Source organism: Strix uralensis, chromosome 13, assembly GCF_047716275.1.
Source record: "Strix uralensis isolate ZFMK-TIS-50842 chromosome 13, bStrUra1, whole genome shotgun sequence".
NCBI classification, from domain to species: Eukaryota; Metazoa; Chordata; class Aves; order Strigiformes; family Strigidae; genus Strix; species Strix uralensis.
The window spans coordinates 5,367,901-5,394,371 of NC_133984.1; the positions used below are offsets into that span (position 1 = coordinate 5,367,901).

At 36.2% G+C, this 26,471-nt stretch overlaps 1 protein-coding gene across 3 annotated transcripts in view; it reads left to right on the plus strand.

Moving 5' to 3' along the window:
• The window catches only part of PCDH11X (protocadherin 11 X-linked), a 515,112-nt gene that overhangs the window by 56,653 nt on the left and 431,988 nt on the right, over positions 1-26,471 (plus strand). For 2 of the 3 annotated variants that reach the window (XM_074882809.1, XM_074882811.1), the window contains exons 3-4: positions 20,161-20,208; positions 23,255-25,741. In XM_074882809.1, the coding sequence (XP_074738910.1) occupies positions 20,161-20,208; positions 23,255-25,741 (2,535 nt within the window). The remainder of the gene's footprint in view (positions 1-20,160; positions 20,209-23,254; positions 25,742-26,471) is intronic. The other variant, XM_074882810.1, reaches the window with a different exon arrangement.

Sequence of the window (26,471 nt, forward strand, 5' to 3'; positions counted from 1 at the left end):
GGAAATAGTTCCAAGTCTAGATTAGGTAGAAAGATGGCATAACACTGATAGTAGCAGGTGGTCAAAGGAGCAGCTAAGTCAGTGAAGTAATTCAGAGAAAGAAATGGACAGGTGGTAAAACAATGATTTTGTCTCAGCTGAGATAACTACTTAAAGTGTAAACTGGGAATGATAGGGAAAAAGAGAGATGGGCATTCATAAACAGAAGTAGTATGTTAAAACAGCAAGATGCAAGAGCAGATTTTAAATTGAAATGTTAATAAGCAGTGATTTCTCATTAAGGATGAATCTACAAATACTAATGTTCTGGTTTAACCCCAGTAGGCAGTTTAGCCTACAGGTCTTTGTTCACCTCTTCAGGGCATTCACATCGCTTACACACTGATGTGAAATGTACATTGTGTCTGGCAATAGCACCACAGTGTTAAAAACGCTTACATGCTGCTGTTGATTACACTATTTCAGTACAGTTATATAGGAGTTCAAGGCAAGCTAATATTTAGTATAACCTGATTAATACACTTAGAATTTACAGGTGTCACAGGCCTCTGCTTTGACTGTGAAGATTTTAGTGTGAAGCATTTCTTTGTTCTCTTAGATGTTAAAAAGGGGAGCTGTTTCAGAGCAGGTTTTGAATAGAATTCCAGCTCTAAGCACTGTAATGGAGTGTCCTTCCAAAAGGATTCATATAAGTGCATGTTTTAAATTATTTTTATTATTACTTAACATTTCTTGTCAACGGGGTTTACCATATAAACTAGATGTTGCATAGGCGCAACAACACCCAGTTAGCAGTGAACCAGAGTGAAGGCATAACTCTGCTCTTACAGGAGTAGAGCGTTTTCTTCTGTGAGCTAATCCTGTGTGCTAATAGGCTGTTGCTTTAATCTGTTGCAGTTTGGGGGGAAATTAGATTGGTGCTAGTGCTATAGTTCCATTACTCTTGCCTATTACAGTAATTTTCCTGTATTTACTTATCGTCAGAAGCAGCTGCTGCCTTCTTTCTAGAATAATATAATAATCTTTTTGTAGCTGTCAGTTCATACCTCTGTAATCTGACAAAATAGATTCTTACTCAGTCTCACAACACGTCAGTCTTGCCTCTGATGAGGAGAGTTACCTCTTGCTACTGTAGATCATCTCTTGTGATGTCTTTCAATAGAAGCTTTCTCCTTATTTTTGATACAGTTTATAAATTCGGTGACTCGTGGAAGATGGAGATCACAAATCTTCACCGTATTTCAAGCCTGCTCTTGCAACTAGGTTATTTTTGAGCCTCACAGTAGTTCTGGATCAAGGAACTAATGTCACTGATTGTGAAAATCAAGGATGAAAGGAGATGTGTTTTATGTAAAATGAAAGCTACGAAGGTAGTTAAATCAAAATTACAGAGCAAGACTAGATTAGTAGTTAAATCAGAACCAGAAAGTGAGATTAATGAAATCACTGTTGATAATCATATCATAAGCAGTGGTACAAATTTGATAGTCAAAAACACACAGTGAAGGAACACAAACAAAACTTTGTGGCCTGTTCGTGTTTTAATACTATCCGAGTGGTTCAGTACATAAAGAGTAAGGAAGAAATCACGGCTAATGTCCCTGCAAACTCAGTGCACAGTGATACAGGCTTATATTTTCTTAACACAAATGTTCATCAGATCATCTGCGCTGCCCCAAGCATCAGCTGCTTGAACTTTTCTGTCCTTTTTTTATTATTTCATTCCTTTAAGTGGAAGCTGAAGCAGTAACCCTCACTTTTACTCTCAAATGATGTTTGAATGAGGGAGCATGCCACAGCTGATCATACTGAAATTCATGTGGGTGATTCTTCTGTGTAGGCTTCAGCAACATGAGAGGACAATGAAGTGGTGTGTTGGCCCTTTAAATAGGTCACAGAAAGCCTGAGGTGGTTGTTATCAACATCTGCCTTCTGTGAAAAATCTGCCAAGATAGAGCTTTTTCTACATGTAAACAGACATTTATTAATATTGTCAGGTTTTATTGAATATTGCAGTTAGACACTAATAAGATCAGGCAAATTCCAACTTCATTACTCCCCCATTATCAAAAGACCTTTGTAAATTTATGGTAACCTAAGTGGTTTTGCACTTTCTGATTTCTTTTTTTATTAGGAACTCTTTCTAGTAATTGTGTAAGGGACATATGGCTGAATTGTACACGATGGCATTAAAGATCCCAAGAATTTTCATTCTACAAACTTAATCAGGAAAATACATGCTTCAGATAGGAAATTTCTTGACTTCTTGGTAATACAATGATGACTTTTCAGTGTTTTTCTTGTCAGTGGAGAAAGGCTTGCTGGTCAGTGATATTTTGGAATTGACTGACACTAAAACAAAAATCAATTACGCGCATATTGATGTCCCAGGTAACAATAGCACTTAGGTATTTGAACTTAAAACTGAGAAATAATGGCTTTGTTAAATCCTAGATCTGACAGTGCTTATATACAAAGTGAAAATAAGATGCATGTTAAAAAAGCATTTAATGATCGTGTGTGTTTGTTTTCCTCCCACTGACATGTAGTTTAGACTAAGATTTTGGCTTGTTTTTCTTACTTCACAGTCCCGTAATTGAATTAGCATGGGAATTTCATTCTGCATAACTTTGCAGGGCAGGTTAACTTCCATCTTTATTGTAATGTCTCATACGTATTTCATATATTTGCAGAACAGTACTGTGTCTTATTTCCTATTTCATGTGCCAGTATAGATGGGGAAAGTAATAGATTTAGGGAGCTCAAAAATAGATTTAGGAAGTTTTTTGTTCTGGAGTTGCACTCCAGTCAAGCTCTAAGGTCACCCTCTAGTGCCTGTAATTTAATAAATATGGAGAGTTGGACATGTTGCCTTTCTAAGGTAACTTTTAGCTGCCCTTTAGAAGAGAGAGGTTTTCTAGGACAGACAGGCTGTCTTTTGAATGATGCTGAGTACTTTTTTCCCTAACTCCACAGTGGCAGTGGGGAATGGATCAGAACAGAAACATCTTTGCCTTTCTCTGTTCCTGCTAGATCAGTGTATTTGTTTAATGTTATAGCATAGCTTCATTTTTTTCACGAGTGGTTCCCTCTCCTTGTCTTTTCCACTAAGACGTGGATAATTACCATCTGAAGTGACAAGAATTTCAGCAGTCCCTTGAAGATTCACAAATACTACTTGCTGAGATGGCCAACTTCACAAATAGATGTTAGTTGTAAATCTTCTTTAATACGCATTTGTAGAGATTGAAGTGCCATATCAGATTTCTGTTAAAACTTGATGCACCTACCTTCCAAGTAATTTAGGACTTTTTTTCTGTGTTTTTTTGTTGTGTGGTGTGGGTTTTTTTTTTTTTAATTCTACTCATGAAGTAGTAATGTGCTGTACAACAGGGCTAAATTTGAAAGTCACTCTTCAGCTATAGGGAAGTTCAGGTGTTAGTAAAAAGGCTTAATTCTTTGAAAGATTGAGCCTCAGAGAATCTAAAACTATTCACAAATACATACCACTTCCAAATGATTATGTGGGTTAGTTAATGTTGTCCTTAGTACTGTTGTGTAGTTTCAAATGCTTACTCTGTGAAGCTCTGGTTGGGAAAAAGCCTTTTTGTTCCAGAAACCTGAGGTCAGTTGGTTTCATGTGAAGTAATAACTTTGACGCAACAGTTTTAGAGTTAACTTCATAAGTAAGTGTCCTTTACTCTAGAAATCAGTTCTTGAAAAGTAAATATATTTTGAGAAGTGATTCATTTTTCCTTTCATTCAGGCTTTGGTCTGATAGGTACAATTAGGCCTGATAATGGCTTTTTTTCTGAACTTATTTTATGCAACAATGCCCTCCCCATGCATTTCTGTATTATTTTTACCTCTATACCAACCTAACTTACCCTGCACAACTTTTACCCCTGCACCTTCTCATAAAAGAAACCTGCAGTGAGCCTATCCAATGAAGATTTGGGAGTGCACAGCAAGTATTTGTAAATGCTCTGAAGAACACATTAAATGACTTAGGCTAGGATATATTTAGGTAACCCCTTATATTGTTCTTGAGAGATGAGAGAGAAAAATTTGTTAGTATTGCAAATTGTAAAAGTTCTTAATGTTAAATCCTAATATCAAAGATGTGCAGAATTTTCTTGTTACCAGTTTCCTTATGACAGGAAAGGTATATTCAAGAAATGAGGAATAGTTCAAATAGAATGGAATAGAGAGTTTATTTGGCTTTCAGTTTAGGTGAAAAGTAACTGGCTCCCTACTACCACTTCTCGTGTCTTGGTCAGGTAGTTTTAGGGTCTTGGATAACATGACATCAGCTGAAATAAGATATAAAATGAGATACAGAAACTTGAGGGATGCTTATGTGAGTGCTAAGTGACATCCTAAAATCTTGAAAAGCTCCCGTGCAAATAATGGAAGGGACAAATAACTTGCATTTTAATCTTATTTTCTATTATTAATTGCAGGAGAACTTGGAAGGTGGAGTGAGGAAGAAATTATAAATATTTTAGGTATAATTCTTATCCCTTACAGATGTCATTATCCTTGGACATCTAGTGAAATATATTTGCTTCTCGCTGTTTTCCAATTACTTTGGGAACATAAGGAATTAAAAAAAAAAATCTGTTCCCTTTACATAGCTCCCTTATTTCAAAGTCTTTTTACATCATCTTTGCAACATGAGACTATTTTCATTATTTTATGACGTAGTTCAACAGGTTCAACATCCGCCTTCTTACAAAGCCCCCCTGCCATTCCCCCATTTTTCTTGCTATCAGAAATATCAGAGTATATGATCCTTATGAGGTTTTGTAGTAGAATAAAAATACTGCTCAGTAGTAATTTCTCTAGAGAGATCTGGACAGATAAGTGGTCATTTATGAACATTGTTTTGAAAAAGTCACTGAACCTGATTTTTAAAGGGGAAAACATCTGATTTGCATTCTTACAGCTGTGAATTAGTAGATAAAACTCTACTACTGACTGGTGGTAGTGAGTCAAGGTAATTGCTGCTTGTTCGTTGATACAAGGCTCCTTTAGGGTGGTTTATGGCATTATTACTGTAAAACTGTCAGGTTCCATTATCCTGACATCCCTTTAGGGGACTGACTGAAGACTGGAGGAGAAAGTCTTGCTTCCAGGCACAGTAAGTTCAGTGAGTTAGGGTGAGGGACAAGTTGGTGTATCTTTTTGCATTCAAGGCTCTGATTTTCACACTAGCTGTCATGAAACAATAATATATAACTTGGCATGTCTCTGTGTGGGAAGGATGATAGACTCAAGCTGGAAGGCACAAATCTGTCAAATGGAGATCTTCACTTCATCTATCTTATATGAATATTATCTTTTGCTGATGTCCAGACAGATCAGTATACTAGTTAATGCAGATGTGGTGATGCTTTCTGAGCACAATACACTAAGGATTTGTTTGCATAGTCCTCTTAAAACCAAGACTACACTTAGAAATTAATACTTTCCCAAAATACCTTGAGTAAAAACTTAAGTTTCATTTATGTGGAAAGAAATCACCACTTATACAATCTATAATGCTCTCAACAGTAAACCACAATAAAAGCAGTAACAAAACCCCAATGTATCTCAATAAAGTTATAGTTTGGTTTGCATATGTGCATGATATTGGAGCTGCAAATATGCAATGTCAAGCAAAGTTATGAGAAGTGTGTTGTAGTCTTACTTCAGTGTAACTGCTTACTGCTGAATGGTGAATTTCTGTTTACAATGACAACGTAATGTACCTCTGAGGCAAATTTATAGAAAAAATATTGACTGTCATGTTCAAAATCAGTAAACTCATATTTCACATTCAACCAATATTTCCAAACTTAATTTTGTTTTTTATGAATGCTTTTAAAATCTTTACAGGTTGCCAAAATTTTGAATGTCAGCAATATCTGAATTGACTACAGGTGTAAGTTTATGGCAGAAACAGTGTTTTCCATATGTCATTTTTGTGTTATAAGATTTAAAGTAAGGTCACTCATTAACTGAACTTTCTGAAGGTCTTTGAAGGTTTCACAGAAGAAATAGTCTACCAAAAACTTTTTTTTGCCCTTTCTTGTAGGTTTAGATGCTGGTCATAGTTACCTGGAGGACAGGGGTTTTTTTAAGGTGCTTATTTGGTTTTGAATAGCTCTATCTTATGAGCTACTTGGAGGAAAGAAACAAATCCGTGCTAGTAGCTCAAAGTAAGTCTGTCTTAAGAGAACTTGAGACATTTGAGGGTTTATGAAATGTGAATGTAGACAGTTAAAAATCTTTCAAATAGTGCTGAAGGATCACTGAAGATGAGATTTTTTTTTTTCCCCAAGATAATTGCAGAAATTATTGGCTAAACATTTTATAAGTGTAGACAAACAATAAAATTCTCTAGGAAGATCTCTCTGAATGTTAAAACTGAAGCCATGATTGAGTTTTACTGGTCACTTGATCAAGACTTCATTTGAATTTAGTAGAAGCTGCCTTGAGTCTTGAACTTGTGTTATGCTTGCCATAAAATCTTCCCCAGTTTCAGAGGGTAAGAAACTATTATTTTTATTTGATTTAGCTTTCTCTATTTTTTTCTTTCTACAAGATGCGAGCAGGAAGACAACAGTTTTAATTAAATATTGCTGCAGAGTGTGCTGTTGTTATAGTTGCACATAGATTTCTTGGGTATAAGTATGTCACTACTTGGAAAATGAATTTGAGTTAGGATAGCAGAAATGTGCACTGTGTCTCAACATACTTCACACTCTTCCTGGGGGCTATATTTAATAATATATGTAAGTCAAAAATTCTAAATTGAAATTTTAATTTTTACAGCTATGATTAGCTTTCCTTGAGCCAGTCTAACATTGAAATTCAGTCTTTGAAAAATCAATACCTTTGCAGTCTGAAATGAAATAAATTTATTAGTGCTTTTGAGCAGTAAATGATTTTATCAATTATAAAAGCAGCTCCTGATCATTATTTAACCTATATGTACCAGTTTTGAAAATCAGAACAATTTTGAAAACTGTACGTAGAAATGAACCCCAAATTTCCCACAAGAGTAATCGGGTGAAGAGGACATCAGTGTGTGTTTTCCTGATGTATTAAGGCGCTCTTGATGCTTTACAGTGTAATGAATAGTGAAGAATTCAGGAGATCTCTGCTGAGTTTTACTTGATGATGATTTTCAGACAACTTGCAAGAATTTCAGAGGCCTAAGATCTCATCACATGTTCCCATTTGCCATTGGTTTTCTACTTCTCTAACTTGTGTGTCCTTTCAATGAGGTAGCAGTTGTTTGCTACCAAATGTAGCTAGCAGGACACACACTGATCTTGCAGCCATCCAGCGAGTGGTGTAGAAGCCTGTTCTTGACTCTGTGTGATATGTCTTGATGTCTTTGTGTCTCTCTTTCCTCTGCTGCTGGACATTCACCTGTCCAACCTGCTTGCATAAATCAGGGCCCCCCGGAATAAGTAGAGATCAAATATGGCTTTCAGGTTTCTGGCTGTTATCTTTCCCCAGATCTGAGAGGTGAGAGCAGTGCTGACAAATTACCTCTTCTGGGAACTTTTTGTCAGATGCAGGAGAAGAAATAATTGTGGCTTTGACTATATATATATTTAGCTATTTTATATATTCTGGCAGGTTGCTAACAGTGCACTTAGGCCAAATTATACTGCACCCATAATCTTTACTACTGTCTCAAAATCGACACTATTTTAAAGACTTCATATTTTGTATGTCACAAAGGAAAGAGGTGGGAGCCTTTTCAAAATACCCTGAGAGTTTACCACCATTGTGCTGGTACATTATTTTTATATATTCAGTGTCAGTATCTGTGAATAAAGATGTTTCTCTTTGGCCCCTATTTTATCTTTAAAGAATGACCAGACATAGGTTTCTGAATTTCAGACCATTTGTTTATTAATTATGTTGGTGAAACTGACTGGTTTTCTTCTTAATATAGTAGTCATCAATAATGTATCCAACAGGATTTTTAATCTTTTTGGTAATTTTCTTAGTTAAAAAGTTTGTCACTAAACTTGTTTATTACGAAATAATAACCTTATTACTTAGGAGACCTGTCAAGCAGCTCAGGCAGCAAGAGCTATCACTGTCCAAGCATGAAACATACTACATTTAAAGACCATTTATTTTTTTGACCAAATTAAAAATAATTATCACAAGTTCTAGAAGAAGTTAAACAACTAATACTCTGTATTGCTGCATGAAATGTAAAAGTTCTCTAGATCCATAGTAGTTCTAGTTTCAGATTAATTTGTGAGGCTTTTTTTTTTTTGCTTCTTTTAGTTATTGTAGTAAATGCAGCAATACATATTTTACTTCTATTTTGGATGACTATCATGAGAAACCTTGAATTAGACTTCCAGCAGACTGCATGCAAATCCCAAAATTATTCCAACTATTATTATTAAAAATTCCAAGTTATTCATGAATCATTTTCTTTTTCACATATACATGTGAGACGACAAAAAAAAAGTACTATTTTCAAAATGTTCAGTAAAGAAAAAAATAACTGTGAGAATATCCACAAAACTTGCAGATTTTTCTTTTGTCCAACTCACTTTTCTATGACCTCTGTTTTTGGGAAGGATGAAGATTTCCAATTTTTAAGATAATTTTTGATAATAGAGTTAGTTTCAGTTTTCCTGGTTTTAGCTGCCATAAAATACACAAAATATTAAAGAAGCTTTTACAATAATAATATGTTATTAACTTTAATTTTGCTTTTAGCTTTCTAATATTGGATGCTAGTGATAGAGATTTAAATATTCCTAGATGTTTTCCCCCCAAATACAGTCTATGTAATATTCTTCTTCCTTTCAAGAGGAAGTACGGAGAGCAGAAATAGGTAAGTCCAAAATTATATTCTTTTAGCTATCAAAGAATACATTTAAATCAAGTGTCAACCATGGATCGTGGTACTTGACTGCATTAGTATGGTTATTTTTATTCCTGAAAGAAAGGTTTATTACAAAGTAATTTATATTCTCTAGCCCAGAAATATAATTGGTCTGAACACTGAAGTCCCGTAGAGCTTTTGAAGCTGGGACATGTAGCAAAGAGCATTTCAGACAGTTTTAAAGAAACAAAAAGAAACATTGGTAACAGGAATAAATTCTGAGTCATCAGCTGTCAGCATTGAAATACGTTTTTCTCACATTGTGCTATAATTGTTGGCTCTATTAATGTGATGTGTATTATTGCTTTGGTTATTGCTGATGTTCCAAAGTCAAATAATTGTAGTTTTTTCCTCTTTGCTTTATCAAGCAAATTGACATTTTCTGGGTGTGGTTTGTTTTTTTTTTGAGTCAGGATGTTCCTCTGTGCTTTTCAGAATGGGGTATTTTATGGCTTTTTCACTTTGTGATTACTTTCTCCTCTTCATTTTAACCTCAGCCATATAATTTTCATCCTCATTTCCATTAGGGGCTTTTCAAACCCGTTTGTTGTAGCACATTTAAAGGTGTAAACAAAGTAGTAGCTTCTGGTTTTTTCCCCATCCTGTTTCCCATGTAACCTCAAAAATAGTATTCTGGCAGTTATATATTAGTATTTTCCATTGGTGAAGTGACCTTTGAATGGAAGGCCAACACCAAAGCGTGAATACCGTAATTTGAAAGTCAGTCTTACAAATAGAGCATAAAAGATTGATAGAACTTTCCTGCTTTCCATCAGTGTTGCACACCTTTTATTGTTTCACATAAATGAACTATTCATCTTGGATGAATATCCGAGATACTTGCTATGCTTCTAAAATATCAGAACATGAATCAGTTCCTTGCGGTTTACAGATTACCTAGTTCTGTAAGATTTTACATTAATTTTATGTTTTTTTAACTTCTGAAGTAGGCCAGTAGCTGTCTCTTACTCATAAAAAAATGTCATTTGAATAATTTAAACCTTCAACTACCAGCATCATCCAGAGTTCTTGGCAGTTAGGTTGAATGCTCAACTGGATCTTTGACAAAGTTCAAGGAAAAAAAATTATTAGTGTGTGTTTTAAGATCTGCTTCTGATGTTTTTATTTTTTTATTATTCTGATTTTGAAGGGTATTGTGTTAAGACTTTATAACCTTTGCTGGACTTATATCTTTTCAGTCTTTCCTTGTCTCTGTTTTCAAAGTCTCAAATAGTTATCTCTGCCAACCCAGTTGTTCCCGCAAAGTGCTAAACACTGACAGCAACAGACAGCAGGGACAGCAGAGGAATGTGTTTTGTTTCTGTGTTGGTTTTTGCTTTCAAGGTTGCTTGTGAGGATGGGGTCCTAGAAGGCAAAAGTGTGTGCATTTCAGTCATAAAGGAGGGAAAATAAACAAAAAATTGTTCAGAGTCTGAATAAAAAAATAGGAAGGACACAAACTATTCCAGTGGTCTTTGTGCTAGTACTGTGCTATATGGCTGGCAGGATGATTATTTACCGTGTTATGACTTCTATAAAAGATTGGTTTTTATCATCATTCTTTCTAGTAACTTTTGGGGGGAATAAACAAGCAATCTGAATAAAAGTTTTTTGTTATTTAGAGCAGTGCTCTATGAGAAATAGTGCTGTCTTCTTTCAAGCTGCCTAGGCAGCTTTCTAAAAGGGTACAACTGACTTAAAATCCTGTTCTGGTTTTGTAATGCTATCTAAACCAGTAGTAGTTGTGCTTAAGGGTCACTTAACTGAGAGATTTGGGTCATTGTGGTTTTGTTTCTGATCTGCGGAGTAGTTGGGAATGAGTTCCTTCTGCTTTCTGTGCCTCAGTTTCCTTATAGCTAAGTGATACATATGAATGATACTGACTTGATCTGAGAATGGCCTGTTTCTAATACTTAGTATCAGATACTTAGGAGAGATTTTAAGAACAGCACAAGCATATTTTCCCAAGCTATTCCTGAGTTTCCACCAATTTGAGGCTTACAGATTTCTTGTCCTGAAGTGGCGGTTCTGATAATCTTACCTGGATTTTAATCATATGTGCAGTTTCTCCACTTGGGTTTTGAATATATTTTATAAAAATTGTACATTGTAAAATTTGAGCATTCAGTATATGTGCAATGTTTTAGAAACTGCATCATGTGATGAGCACTTACTTTAGCTTCTGTTTACATCAGTCCATTGGTGATATTTTTATGGTATGAAAACAGCCCTGTCTTTGAAATGTGTTTTGGATACAGTGATGAAGGAATTAAACTTTATTATTTTACTTAAAAATGCATATAGTTTTTTGTAGGTTGATGGAGGAAATCAGAAACTGTGCAAATATATTTTTCACAAATAAGCATGCTTTTTGCATTAGATTACATAGAAATAAATTAATTTGGTTCATATTTGAAGTGTATGTATGCTTGAGCTAAGATGAGAAATGAAGGCTGGAGATATAAACAGAATATATTCTGCTACCCATGGCAGAAGTCTGTGTACTGCTCAAGGAAGAAGGTTTTCTCATAAGTTTTCCTATGTTAAGGAACTGGAAGAACAGTCAAGGCTCTTAAAGAAGTGAGTTTACTTTTATGGAACTAAAACCTGGGGGGGTTTAAATGCTTCCATATTAATGATTGTCTTCAATAATAACTAAAACTATTTGATGTATGAGAATATAATTCAGTATTCTATTTGGTTGAAAAATCTCACCCCCAAGCTTGGAAACTGTCACAATAAGTAATGTTGGGGGTGTGTGTGTGTGTGGAAATCGTATCTAACATTCATGGGGCTAGAAGAAATGTTAAAACCACTAGTCTCCTCACTGCTGTTGTAATGTTCAGATATTAGAGTTCTTAGGAGTGAAGTCTTTGAGAAACTATTTTGAATATTGGTTTGAAGTTCAACTACGTATTTGTCACAGCATAGCATATGCTACAGGCTACTGACTTTCGTGAGCAAGGTATCCAAGAAAACTGCGTTTTGTTACTGACTAACAAAGATCTGACTAATTTAACCGTTAAGCACAGTGTGGTTTTTTTTTTCCTTCATATTGTTTTTTCTTTGTATACTAGTGGGTGGAACAAGTTTATCCATCAGAAAAGGTTTTAAGGTAGTAACTTACATAGTGATGAGGAATTTCTGACATAGTTTGCATTTGAAATATTCAGTATCACTATAAATCAAAAGATGCAAGCTTGTGCTATAGTGCCGTGTGCTACCTGGCTCTGAAATCACTGAAAACGAAAGACATACATTAATGTGCATATTACTGTGGAATGATTGGTTGGCTTTTCCTGCTGGGCAGCTGTTGGAACTAATCAGATTGTGCTGAAGAGCATAATAAGGAAAAACTTTAATAATGCTTAGACCTCTTGGAAGCTCTGCCATTTCAGCTGTCACACTTTCACTAATTTAGTCTAGGTTTTCTGTTTTGTTAAAAGCCATAATGCTGAATTTCAAAACAGATTTCATTTAATTTTACATTTTACAGTGGGCTTTTCCACATATATCCACAGTGGGCCTCTTCTAGCGGTAACAGTAAAGATAATTGAGGGTGGAAGTAGAGTTCTGACTCCGGAGGTAGAATGCATAACAAACTTATCAACTAGTTTTATTGTGTCACCTTAGGATTTTGAGATAGTGCTCTAAATTATGAATCCATGTGACAACTGAAAACTATTTTCCTGTAGTGAGCAGCCCCGCAGATTTCTGTGAACAAATTGACTCCCTTCTTGGATAGTACTTGTTTTGTCTTATTTCAGTATCTGTGAATTTGATGTCTAATGACAGATGTAGTAGTTGGTAGAATGTCCTAGGCATGTTTTAAAAATAGTAATGCACCTAACAAAAATTTTGAAATCAAAATCAACTGTTCATTTAACTCACTGCTACATAGACATAAGAAATTGAATTCTTGTTCATAGTTTAATACTCTAATATTCAAGAATCCGAACAATAAATTAAACCCTTTAAAAGAAAAAAGTAGAAATTAAGTAAGTCTAAAAATCAAGGTTAAGCCTAATTGTGTCTAAATCAAAAACTGTTTAAGGAGGGTTTAAGTTAAATTGTTTGAGGTGTGTTTCATTTTCCATGCTGATGGTCAGTTTCCATGTTGGTGGATATAGGTTGACATGCTTTTGCTGAATTTTAGGTTGATTTATTGTAGTAGTTTTGGTAAATTCAGCTGTTTACATCCCATTTTTAGAATATGAAGGCTAAACTTCACATTGAATTATTTGGAGCATGTTACTATCTCCAGAGGGTGCTTTCTTACAACCATTTTTCTAATTCTAACCTGTATGTGGTTGAGAGATGCTGTCTTTGTTAGCATGTGTCTCAAAGCAAGATTAATTCTATGGGCATTGTGATGGTTCTTTAACCTGAGGTTATTATCATAGTGGAGTAGTTATGAAGACTCTAGGGAAAGTTCTCCGTTCTTGTTTGCCACACTGACGCCTTGGGGGTTGAAATCATGTTGGTTGCCCAAAAGCAGTTGATATTTTCCACTAAGGAAGAGACTGCAGGTCCAGTTTCTGTGTGTGTATTATGAAGCTTTATTGTACCACAAACAGTATGCGTACTGTTATTTGGAAACATCTGTTTTAGGACAGTGTTTGAATTAACCTCAGGAAAGAACTTTGAGTGGATCCAGACCTGGGAAAGGTGGTTTTTTCTCTGACTTGGAGTTGTTTGTTACTGGGCAGTTTTCTCTGAGTTGTTACCGGGTAGAAATGGCTTCAACTATCTTTGCTTAATTTGCTTTTTCTGGAATGAAAGTTTGTGCGAGGTCAGTCATATTGCTAAATAACACTTCAGCTATTTTGGTTTTTTCTAGTGTTAGCTTTCCTGTGGAGTTACACCCCATCATTCACTTTACTAGTAAGAATAACCACTTTAAGAATTTTATTGAATCTTATGATTTGTGGGAGATCTTGTCTCAGCCTCAGAGGATAGATAGTTCACAGTTTATTGGAGGATACGTGTTACCTGGTGGGACTAATCTAGATCTTGGCAACAGGATGTGGCTATTACATTTACCTTCTGAAGCTGGTGTTCTTCATGCTTGAATGGGGGCTTATTGTGTTCTATGGTTCTATGTGTTTTTTTCTCATTTTTTCCTGTTGGCCCATTAGCAAAATTTATGGTGTATTTTCAAGACTGAACTGCTACTAGAGAATATAAACAGTGAACAAAAACTGAGCAGAAAAACTGGAATGGAACGATGAGTGTTTGGTGTTTCCCCTGAAAATATGCCATTTCAATATTCTTCATTTTATTTTCTCTCTTGCAAATAATTTGCGTCCATTTCATCACTGATTTTAAGTCTGAGAAATAGCACAAGTGTATTCAATTAGAGTAAAATTGGATTTTTAATTTTGTTTTTAGAAAGGAATATATTCTTGAGTGTAGCTACTTACAAAAGTATGTATCAAATATGCTTGTAAGATTTTTGATCCCAAACAACTCACAAGGAAGCTGTTTTTAGGAACATAACTTGTTAACTAGAAAGTCATGACAGTTTGTATACTAGAACTTTCAATACACACAGGGAGCATGAGATTTCTTTTCAGATTTGACTTTCAGAGTTGAGTTACTGCCTTTACTGTAAGGAAATGTTTCCTCCTTTTTATCTTGCTTTTGTTCTACTGATGCAGATAAATAGAAGTCAGTAACACTGGAGGAGGAAGAGGACACTTGTCTTCCTGATAAATCCAGCATCAGAAAATACATTTTTGGTTCATCCCCTGCATTCCCTGATCAACGTGGCGGAAAGACTTCTATTTAATGAGTTTTAGAATTCAGTCTCTCTGGAACTATTTTTAGTACTTACTGTCACTCTGTACATCATCTCAGCAACTGTCTCTGATTTATTACTCTGAAATTGCAGTATTATTTATTATCTTCCAATGTGTAGTGAAGTGGCATCTTGACTTACATACATCACATACTTTTACAGTTTAATATAGTAGTTCCACTGTTATTTTCTCAGAATAATGCAAGAAGGATGAGTTTTCATTATTTGGAAAAGCATAGCTTCATTTCAAGAGCAAAAATGATCCTGTGGTAGTTAAATGTCCCACACAAACTTTCTCCTCTTTTGAGTTTTACAAAACCCTGTAAAGAGTGGAGGTCTTGAGAAAGGCTTACTGTCATGTTCACTGAGGCAGTATTTGCAACTGGCCTACAATTCATAAAGCCTACTTGTGAAAGCTGGGGGAAGACTGCTTAAAATGAAAGAAGTGAATTCTATTTTATTAGGTTTTCTTCCATTCTGTTATATTTTTGCCCACATGGATTGTGAATTTTCTCTGTTAAGACTGTGTATTTTTTAATGTCAAAATTCATAAAGCAGTGATACATGCACTTTAAAGTATGATCTCTGTATGTGAAAGAATGTCCTTGTGATGTAAATCCAGAGAACATGTTATCTTATTCATTTATTTCCTTTGTGTTTCTGGATGCTAGGATCCCTGAAGAGAAGGGATGTGTGTGTGTGAGAGAGACTCATGCCAGTCGGATGAAAGTTTTGTCAGCGCTTTTTCCTGAAAGTGTAAACGTAAAGGGAAGATACAGTGGTTTTGCTCACAGCTGAACTTTAGTTTAAAAGGGCCACAGATCAAATAAGATAATCTTGCTAAATAACTTATTGGAAGAACTACAGCATCAGAGGTTAGGATATGGATTTGTCTTAATGAAGATGCTATGTATTTAAAGAAATTGTATACCTTAGTTGAAATTTTTTGTGTGTGTGTATAAGAGGAAATGAGACAATAACAATGTATTAACTTAATGAACATTGGTTTGCAAATATTTGTACTCCTTTCTTAACAAAGGGCAAAGATTTTCTGCTATTTACTTTTTGTTTTTCCATTTGTCAAGAGCCAAGTCCATATGTGTCCATCACCCCCAGTTCTCACTGAAATTACTGGAGGTTGAGAATACTGGATAGTCTCTGCTTTTAGAGTAAAGGAATTTTCAGAAATGTCTGTTGCTTCTATTTTCTTGTATACAAGTGGCTGTCAGTTTTATCTGCTGCCATTAAGTACTGATCTGTTATAGAGCAGGTAGTGAATAGGAGGGCACTACAGGTTCACACTGCTCCAACACCCAGTCAGCATTTATGTGAGCTCTGAAATGTGCAAGTAAGAGCCTAAGATACCTTGTTTGGCTGTTGAAGCAAAATGAGGTTTTGATTTAGGAGCTGTTCTGAACAGCAATACAGAACTGTCAGCTGTTGCCCCCAAAAGCACAGTGATGGATTAGAGATTTACATCACTAAAACATGTACTCATTTATTTATCTTTTTTAGAGATACTCAGTTCTGTTCCATATTTAATACCTTAATCTGAACACCTTCAGGTGTGTTGAAAATGTAGTTTCCTCTTCAATAGGATGTCTGTGAATATTTCTGAACAATTATAATGGAGGAGATTGAGAGGGGAGGTTACTTCCCTTACCTGCAGCAATTGACCTTTCTTCTTTTGGGAAGAGTGTCTCTAAATGAAAGAATTTTTTTGTTAAATTTTAAAATTCTGAAGTGTAGTTTCTAAAGTTAAGTTCTAAACTTTAGTTTAAAACACAATTGGTAGTTAAAAAGTGTCTGGCTTTTTCACACAAGCTGCAAACCTTGGACAACTGATAAAATGTCTCTCTATTTCCATTTCAATACGGTAAGAGAGTTACCCCTGAAACCTGGTGCGGTCTCGGAAATGTTGAGTGTGTATTGCTACTTTCCATGTTCTCTCCCTTGTAAAGGCTGTAGATTAAAAATATTAACACATTTCAGGTATGGAGTTTCAGGCCTGCTTTAAGTCTAGACTGGAAAAATTAAGGCAGCAAAAAAGTAAATTAATTAAAAACATATTCATTGTCTAATTGTTTCTCCTTAATGGAGGTGAACGTGATCTTATAAATATATTCTGAGAATTGGATGCCAAGAATTGAGGAGGATGCGAAAATATTCTGTCTTAGAAAAAATTACCTATCTTAGAAAATAAAGTTGACAGTGTTTAGAATATGACAAGATTGAAAGGAACTCTTTACAGAAAGGAACAAACCATCTGAAAGGATTAAGGAGGCTCAAATGATGTAATTGTTAGAACTGTTTCAGTCTTTTTGTAGTAATGTTAAATTCAGATTTCCAAGGAAGTAATTTGGTGTTTAGGTATACATCCTAGCCTTTTTTTTTCTTCTTCTTCAGAAAATTAGTATTAAATGCACTGAATGTCCGCTTCTTCATTCCATATTATACTTTTTACTGTTCTTTCCAGCATTAAGTTGTTAATTATTATCCTTATGTTCTGTTGCTCCCACCTACAGCATCTTGCTTTCTGCCTGCTTCATAAGAGTAAGGTTTGGTGTGTGGATGTATATATGGAGAGGAAATCTTTGGCAATGCTTTACATTTATAGAAGCTCTTTTATGATTGGATGTGGAAAAATAACAAGTTATGATATGTACATTGCTGATAAATGATGTCCTTAACTTTTATGTAGGGATGGAGCTAGTTAGGGTTCTGAATGCGCAAAATTCACTTACATTCATGCATGATTGGAAGCTTCCAGATCCTACTTCTATGGTGAGTTTGAACCTTTAAGTTCAGTTTCCTCAGAGCTAAGCTTTAGCTTGCTTCAAGGGAAACCATGTGAAACTGCATGCGATGCTGTCAGAAAACCATAAAATGAACAAAACTCATAGGAATCTTGGCCTACAAATTAAAAGTCTGTAGTTCCTTTGACAAAGAGCTAGTATTTCAAATATATAAGCAACTTTGCGTCTGCTGAGTTTTGCATTATAAAAGTTTCTTACCTTTGGAATTTTTTCTCCTTTGAGGTACTGTCACTCAGCTCATAAGGTAACTGTCAGTATTAATAACACATTTCAAACAACTTTGGGTTGTAAGCTGTGTGATGTGATGAGGGTAGTGACTGCAATCTTTAAACAGGACAGCTGTCCAACAAATTTTAATTTTCTAGAGTGCATGAACATGTGACTTGCACACTGTGTAAATAATAGCGGACAAGGGACCTTTATTAGAGCTACAATGCTTATGATATTATAGATCTGAGTGTACTAATACGACCTATTATAGGAACTTACATCCATTATTGCCTATCATGTAGAATATTTTGTGTTTGAGGCTTTAGCTTGGCTTTGGGAATTCACATTTTCACATCCAAAGTATCACCTTTGAAAGAATAACACAAGCTTGATTTTTCAGCTTTTATTAAAAATATTATCCACTCTATAATTTTTGTCCAGTTTTCTGCCTTAGGAATTGAAATTGTGCTACTATACTCTTTTCTTTACTAACATAACACTACAGTTATAGAGCAGTTCCATGTGTCTTGACAAAAACAACTGAGGTAACGGTGGCTAGGACCCATCTTATCATTTTGCAGGAGATCTGCGAAGACTTTCTGTGTTGCTACCTCTGAAATAACTAGTGGTTAGCAAACGCATTATTTTCCAGACTTTCTGAAAAGATTTTAGGGTTCTCTGGAATCAAGATTCTGTATCAGAAATAGCGTGCCTGTATCAGAAATAGCGTGGTCAGCAGGGACAGGGAAGGGATCTTACCCCTGTACTCGGCACTGGTGAGGCCACACCTCGATTACTGTGTTCAGTTTTGGGCCCCTCACTACAAAAAGGACATTGAATTACTCGAGCGTGTCCAGAGAAGGGCAACGAAGCTGGTGAAGGGTCTGGAGCACATGTCGTACGAGGAGCGGCTGAGGGAACTGGGGTTGTTTAGTCTGGAGAAGAGGAGGTTGAGGGGAGACCTCATCGCCCTCTACAACTAACTACCTGCAAGGAGGTTGCAGAGAGCTGGGGATGAGTCTCTTTAACCAAGTAACAAGTGATAAGACAAGAGGGAGTGGCCTCAAGTTGCGCCAGGGAAGGTTTAGACTGGATGTCAGGAAGTATTTCTTTACAGAGCGGGTTATTAGGCAGTGGAATGGATTGCCCAGGGAGGTGGTGGAGTCCCCATCCCTGGAGGTGTTTAAGAGTAGGGTCGACATAGCGCTGAGAGATATGGAGTAGATGGGAAGTGGCAATGCTAGGTTAATGGTTGGACTAGATGATCTTCAAGGTCCTTTCCAACCTAGTTGATTCTGTGATTCTGTGAAGATTGCATTTCAGCCAAAGATTTTATTATTAAGTAACTACTTTAGTGAATTACTGAATTACATTCTAATGGGAAGCTAATATTTTTATCTTTTTTTTTCTTCCTTTTTTCTTTTATTTATCTTAATATTTTGTTAATTTTATTTTCCAATATTGCTGTATTTGGCCTGCTAGAATTTAGTCACTCTAAATCTGCTTATTTTAGATTTCAGGCAGAGTAAGATTTTTAGAAATAATAAAACTAGCTGATTTTAAGAGGATTGTTTACATGTAATAAGTATGCACTTCTAGATTGTTGCAATATTCGTTGAAAGGAGTTGCTGTAGAACATTAGTAAAAGATTATTATATACATGTTTAGCCCTTGACTTTTGTTTAAGATTCAGTTGAACTAAAGGCATAGATCCTATCATGTGTTTGTCATTTACAGTGCATGAAGACAAGTATTGATAATAAGTATAGGGCGAAGTTGTAGACACAAAACAATGAACTGTCCTTGCTCCTGTGTCTTTCTCTAAAGGTTCAGAATACTCTTCTTGAATGGAGATTGAGGACAGTGTTGATCTACTCTCAGTTAACATATAGTTATTATATGCAGTTATGTAATTTGTAATGCTTTAAGAAATAATCACTAATAGACTGTCTTAATTTCAGAGTACTTTGTGTCGCAAGCAGTCATTTTTATAAGGTTATTTAGCACAATATTCTTTCCCTTCCCTATTTCTTGGAGAAGTTACTACGTTTTATCAACTTACTGGTCTGCAGGTGTAAGCTCATAAGATGTTTTGAACACAACAGATCGTGCCACTGTCATGAGCATTAACTACAAGCTGGTCTTTTCTCCCATTCCTCTCAACAATGTCCAGGTAGTCAATACCCCAAGGATTTAACAAACTACTGTGATGAAATGCTGTAATACTGCAATATGTATGTCTAGAGGCAAGTTATGTGTACACTTCAGGTGCACTTTCTCACATGCAGTCCTGTCCATAACACTAGAAGCTCTTCTAGCTTATCACATTAAGTGTCCATGTGTCATTGATTATGTATTTATTAATCTACCTAAATGTTACCATTTTAAAAAAACTCTCTAATTTTTTATTTACATGACAGCCCAAAACAGCTCCGAAAAGGACATTTGGATCCATTACAAATGATCAGGTAAATATACAGTAGGGAGTGTTCAACGAAAATACCAGTTTCATTCTTTCAGAGACTACTGTGTGCATGACTCCACTGAAAAGGATGTTGTGAAAATTGAGTAAGTTAGAGTTGCTTATTGCCCTGATCAAGAAGCTTGTGATCAGGGGCAGAACCTCTTAAAGCTAATTCTGGCTCTGAGATGGGCATAAACCTGTTTTGCCTCAGATAGTTTACATTGCTTAAACTGTCTCTTTAGATTTAAAAAGTCAATCTTTTTTATTTCTCACTCCCATCCTTCTGTAGTGATGGAGATAATAATGTAGCAGATAATTTTTACTAATTATTTTAACAGCAAAAGGTACTATATAAATGTTAATTATCTATTATGTTTTTCCTATGGACTCATACCCTTCCTAGTGTGAACAGAATCGTCAGATCACTGGCATAATGTGGTGACTGAGGTACAGTTCAGTCCAAATAACAATCTGACCCTAATGCAAATTTTCACTTCAGTGAGGTTTTAAACATGATGGAGCCATTTACTTCAACATCAAGAATTAATCCTGAAGGTTTTTCTTCATGTTTCTCTCAGGACTTTTAGCTCTCAATTTCTCTGCTCATAAGGCAAAGAATTAGGTATTTATAATCCAGAAAATATGTTTCTTGAATGTTTCATCATTTTTTGGAGTGATCAGAATGGGAGAACTGTCCATTCTTATAAAATGCATTTGTTAAAATGAGCCATAATATCATACCTAACCTTATCCCTTAAAGTGAAATAGGCTTGCTTGAATTAGGAGAAAGTATCTTTTTCTGTAACTTTTTTTTTTTGGTGGTTTAAAGAGATGTATAAACCCGTAATGAATAGCAAGAAATACTCTTGGATAATATTTTTCCATAGAGAATTACTCAAGTGTTAATAATTAACTTGGAAAAGATCTTTGCATTCTTTTCTGTTTCTCTGGTAGCTTACTGCTAGTGATGGGGAACTAAAGCTCTGTATTTTATATCAGACTTGTATGCTATAATGAAAAATATCTTTCTCATACTTGATAGTTAAAGACAAGCAGAAATGGGTATGCATATGTATAGCTGCATGTATTCAAAGTCTATATGAAGTGTTTGTTGTAGTTGTGGGATATAATGACAGAATAATCAGTGCCCATCTGTCAACTTGTGTACAAATAAAGAAGTAAAAGAGAGCTGACAGGTTTTTTTTTTCCTCTAGCTTCTGTTACTTTTTTTTTCCCCCTGGAAATCTATGTTAAAGCATAGAATATATTATTCATCATTTCTCAGTAATTATGAAATTTATTACAAATAACTGCTAGCCAGATTGAAGATGAAGAGGAAACTCACACTCTGCCTTCATGAAGAGATCGGCATAGAATTACCATTCTAAAATTTAATTTAATTCGTTCAAAATATACATATCTTGATTTAGAAACAATTTTCAAGGCTTATATTTCTCATATGCCTTCTGCTAAAGAAGCCAAAGCTGTATTTGTTTTATTGTTTAAAAATGTGTTCCAGTTCACTTTAGACTGTCCCTAGTTGCAACTTAATGTTGTCACAAATACTGTGCAAGTGGCACAGCAGTTTTTGAAATGTGGATGAACAGTTCTTTTCCATGAAATAAATGATTACTTTTGTAGGGTCAAATTCTGGCTTTGAGAAAACAAATCAATGAGAGTACAGACTTACACAGAAGTAGAAATATAAATGCATTCACCTAACGGTGGGTAGCAAGATACAGTGAATACAAATCTTTTACAAGTAATGAGAAATAAGGAACCTTGCACACTGGGAACATTTTCTTTCCCTTTGGTCTGAAGTATCTCAAACCAGTTTAGAACACACATACAATTACATGAGTAAAGGTGAAAGACAAGCTCAATAAACAGAGAAAGAGCCAGGCTGGATGCAGTTGTTCATTCTCACAAATATGACACATAAAAAGAAAATCCCAACTAGTCAGCATCTTTATTGGTACCTTCTTTTTCTGGTCATCCTATACATTCAGCTTTAGTGATCTGCATTCTAGCTCTGTCCTTAAGGAAGATATGGCTGGAAAACTGCCTTTATATCCTTTCTTCCTCTGAAAGGTGAGAGATGTGAGAAGAGAAAAGATGATAATTGTGACATTCTTAATCCCTACTTGTCCGAAGAGACAGCAGAAGAGGGAATCTAGTCTAGATTCCAATCTTTATTTTAGCAGACTACTTTGTCAACAGTAGTGTTTTAAAAGAAGCTATGTTTGTGCAATATATGTAGCATTTCTTTGCAATTTCAGGGGTGGTAGGTGTTCAACAAACTCCATAAAAAAAAAAAAATTATTATTTTCAAATTCATCTTGTATTTATGTGTGTTTTTTTTAAAATGAAAATAGATATTTTTTTCTCACTGGGATTGTAATTTCACTACAAATGTAAAATATCTAATGAAGAAAGGAACAGTTTCAATGAGGTTTTAAATATATTTCTAGTAAACTAGTTTTGTCTGTATCTAGCACCTCTTTTCATGATGGTGTTAGGTTTTTATACTAATGGTTTCAGATCATGTCCAGAGTTGCTCCATGAACAGAGAAACAGTCCCTTTATCTTTCTTGTTTTCCTTGAAATGAATATTGATTTAGGTCCTCCAGTGTATTCATACTGTCTTGCCTTTGGATGTGGCTGAACTTTGGTTTCATTCCTCTTCTCCACAGTCACTCATACAATAGAGAAGTCAAATTACATCTGTCCAGAAATTTAATAACTTCTCTGTAGAAATAGACAAACTGGTTAAAAAACTAAAACATACCACCACGCCCTCCAAACACCTCTGTCCCCCCCATTTTTCTAAAGTATCCGTTTCTTCCCATGTTTGCTCTGAAGCTTTCTTACGGCTCTGGAGCTTAAAGCAAAATTAGATATTGCAAAATAAAGGTAAATATATCAATGTATATTCATGTATACAGTATATATAAAAATATATATTCCATGACAATTTCAGAACATTAATGAGATGTTTTTCTATTTAAATATACTGTCACACTAAAGCATGTTCTTTCTGTGTCTTGTAGGGTCAAAATGTATTTGGTCTTGATATAATTGAGACACCTGAGGGAGATAAGTGGCCTCAACTGATTGTCCAACAGATCCTGGATAGGGAGCAGAAGGATACCTATGTGATGAAAATTAAAGTTGAAGATGGTGGAAGCCCTCCGAGATCTAGCACTGCCATCCTGCAAGTCACAGTGACTGATGTGAATGATAATCGCCCAGTCTTCAAAGAGAATGACATTGAAGTTAGTGTTCCAGAAAATGCTCCAGTGGGCACCTCTGTTTCTCAGCTCCATGCCACTGATGCAGACCTGGGCTCAAATGCACAAATCCACTTCTATTTCAGCAATCAGATCTCCAGTTTGGCCAAAAGGCTGTTTGCCATTGATAACACCACTGGCCTCATCACTATCAGAGAACCATTAGACAGGGAGGAATCTCCTGTGCACAAATTAACTGTTTTGGCAAGTGATGGCAGTTCAACTCCATCAAGAGCAACAGTGACTGTTAATGTCACAGATATTAATGACAATGTCCCATCAATAGACACGAGATACATCATCAATCCAGTGAACGGGACAGTGCTTTTGTCTGAGAAGGCTCCCCTTAATACAAAAATTGCATTGATAACAGTAATGGACAAGGATGCTGATCTGAACGGCAAAGTTACTTGTTTTACAGATCATGATGTCCCTTTCAGGCTAAAGCCAGTGTTTGATAATCAGTTTCTTCTGGAGACAGCCACCTTTCTAGATTATGAAGCCACACGGGAATATGCCATTAAAATAGTGGCTTCAGATTCAGGGAAACCTCCCTTAAACCAGTCTGCAATGCTCCTGATCAAAATTAAAGATGAAAATGACAATGCCCCTGTTTTTACACAGCCTGTCATAGGTCTTTCCATCCCTGAAAACAATGCTCCTGGTACACAACTAACCAAGATAAGTGCTACGGATGCTGACAGTGGGCGCAATGCTGAGATCAGCTATATCCTGGGGTCTGACGCACCCCCTATTTTCAACCTTGACCGCCGTACAGGCATTCTGACAGCAGTGAGAAAGCTGGACAGAGAAAAGCAGGACAGGTACTCCTTCACTGTGCTGGCTAAGGATAATGGGATGCCACCCTTGCAGGCCAATGCTACTGTGACAGTGTCAGTCCTGGACCAGAATGATAACAGCCCTGCTTTCACACATAACGAGTATAACTTCTATGTGCCAGAAAACTTACCCATGTATGGCACAGTGGGGCTTATCACAGTTACAGATGCCGACTCGGGAGAGAACGCTGCAGTCACTCTCTCTATATTAAATGGTAGAGATAATTTCATTATAGATCCACTTACTGGTGTGATAAGACCTAATATTACCTTTGACAGGGAACAGCAGGGGTCATATACTTTCCAGGTGAAAGCTGTGGATGGAGGAAGACTACAGCGTTCCTCAACTGCCAAAGTGACCATCAATGTTGTTGATGTCAATGACAACAGGCCTGTTTTTGTTATTCCTTCATCTAATTATTCCTATGAGTTGGTTCCAACATCAATCAGTCCAGGGTCTGTAGTTACTAAAGTCTTTGCAGTTGATAATGACACAGGAATGAATGCAGAGCTCCGCTATAGCATCATAGGTGGGAACTCAAGGGGCTTGTTTACAATTGATCAATTAACAGGCAATATTACTTTGAAAGAGAAGGTAATTGCATCAGATCATGGCTTGCACAGACTGGTGATAAAAGTCAATGACCTCGGACAGCCGGAGTCTCTTTATACTATAGCTCTTGTGCATTTGTTTGTGAACGAGACAGTCACCAATAGTTCCTACGTACAAGAGCTAGTGCGCAGGAATATGGAAACTCCAGTTGGCCAGAATGTTGGGGATGGTGAGATAACCCCACAAACCAATGATTATGTCAAGATCATCATTGCCATTATTGCAGGCACTATGACAGTGATTCTGGTAATTTTTGTTACTGCTTTAGTACGGTGCCGCCAGACGCCTAGGCACAAGGTTGTCCAAAAAAACAAGCAGAGTGGTGAATGGGTTTCCCCAAACCAAGAGAATAGGCAGATCAAGAAGAAGAAGAAGAAGAAGAAGCGCTCTCCAAAAAGTCTCCTCCTCAACTTTGTGACTATTGAAGAATCTAAGCCTGATGATCCTGGCCATGAGCACATAAATGGCACTTTAGACATTCCTGTAGAGCTAGAAGAACAGACTATGGGAAAATATAACTGGGCCACCACACCAACCACATTTAAGCCTGATAGCCCAGATTTAGCAAAGCACTACAAGTCTGCTTCTCCACAGCCTACCTTTCAAATTAAACCTGAGACTCCTGTACCCCCCAAGAAGCACCATGTCATTCAGGAACTGCCTCTAGATAACACCTTTGTGGTGGGCTGTGACTCGCTTTCCAAGTGCTCATCAAGCAGCTCGGACCCTTACAGTGTTTCTGAATGCAGCTGTCAAGGAGGCTTCAAGACCCCAGGCCCCATACACACCAGACAGGTAATGGAAATTCTAAGGTGCCGTCTTTCTCCTTCCCTTCTTACTTTGCCATTCCTATAACTCTAGCTCTAAGCACTGCAAAATAACTTTTTCTGCAAGAATTAAAAGTTTGAAAGGTCGTGTTTGATCGAGGCGTTGAAAAGTAAACAATTGGAGATTCATCAGCTTTAAGGGAGAAAATGAAAAGAAAATGACTGTTGGCTGTAAGGAGATTGAGCAGTGAGTTGTGACACGGGTGGGTGTTCCTGACTGCAGATGGCAGTGTGGCACTTCCCGCACTGCCGCAATACCCAGCGCAGCTCGGCAGGCAGAGGGGTTATGGTACTGTCCTCTGTAGTATTGTATGCTCAAGAATTGAAGTAATCCAGGCCAGGTGGAAAGCAATAAAGCTTTACAGGGTCTGATAAGTGGTTCTTAATATTAATGGAGTCTGGAGTTGCAGCCTTCACTTGGGCATAGCTTTACTTCAAGGTCTCTCAAAAGCAGGCAAGGATTTTCCTCTGAGAGTTTCAGTGCCATTTTCAGACTAGAAGCGTACTGGACAACTTAAATCTGGTGGAATAACATAGTCGACAGGCAAAGTTAGGGGAAAATTAGAATCATCAGTATAATTGCTGTCACTTACTTGCTGCTCTGCCTGATAAACCAGATATTAAGCTTTTCAGAAATTCAGTACAGCAAAGGAAATGTCTAAAGAATCCTCAGCTTAAAATTAAAAATAAATTGAGAA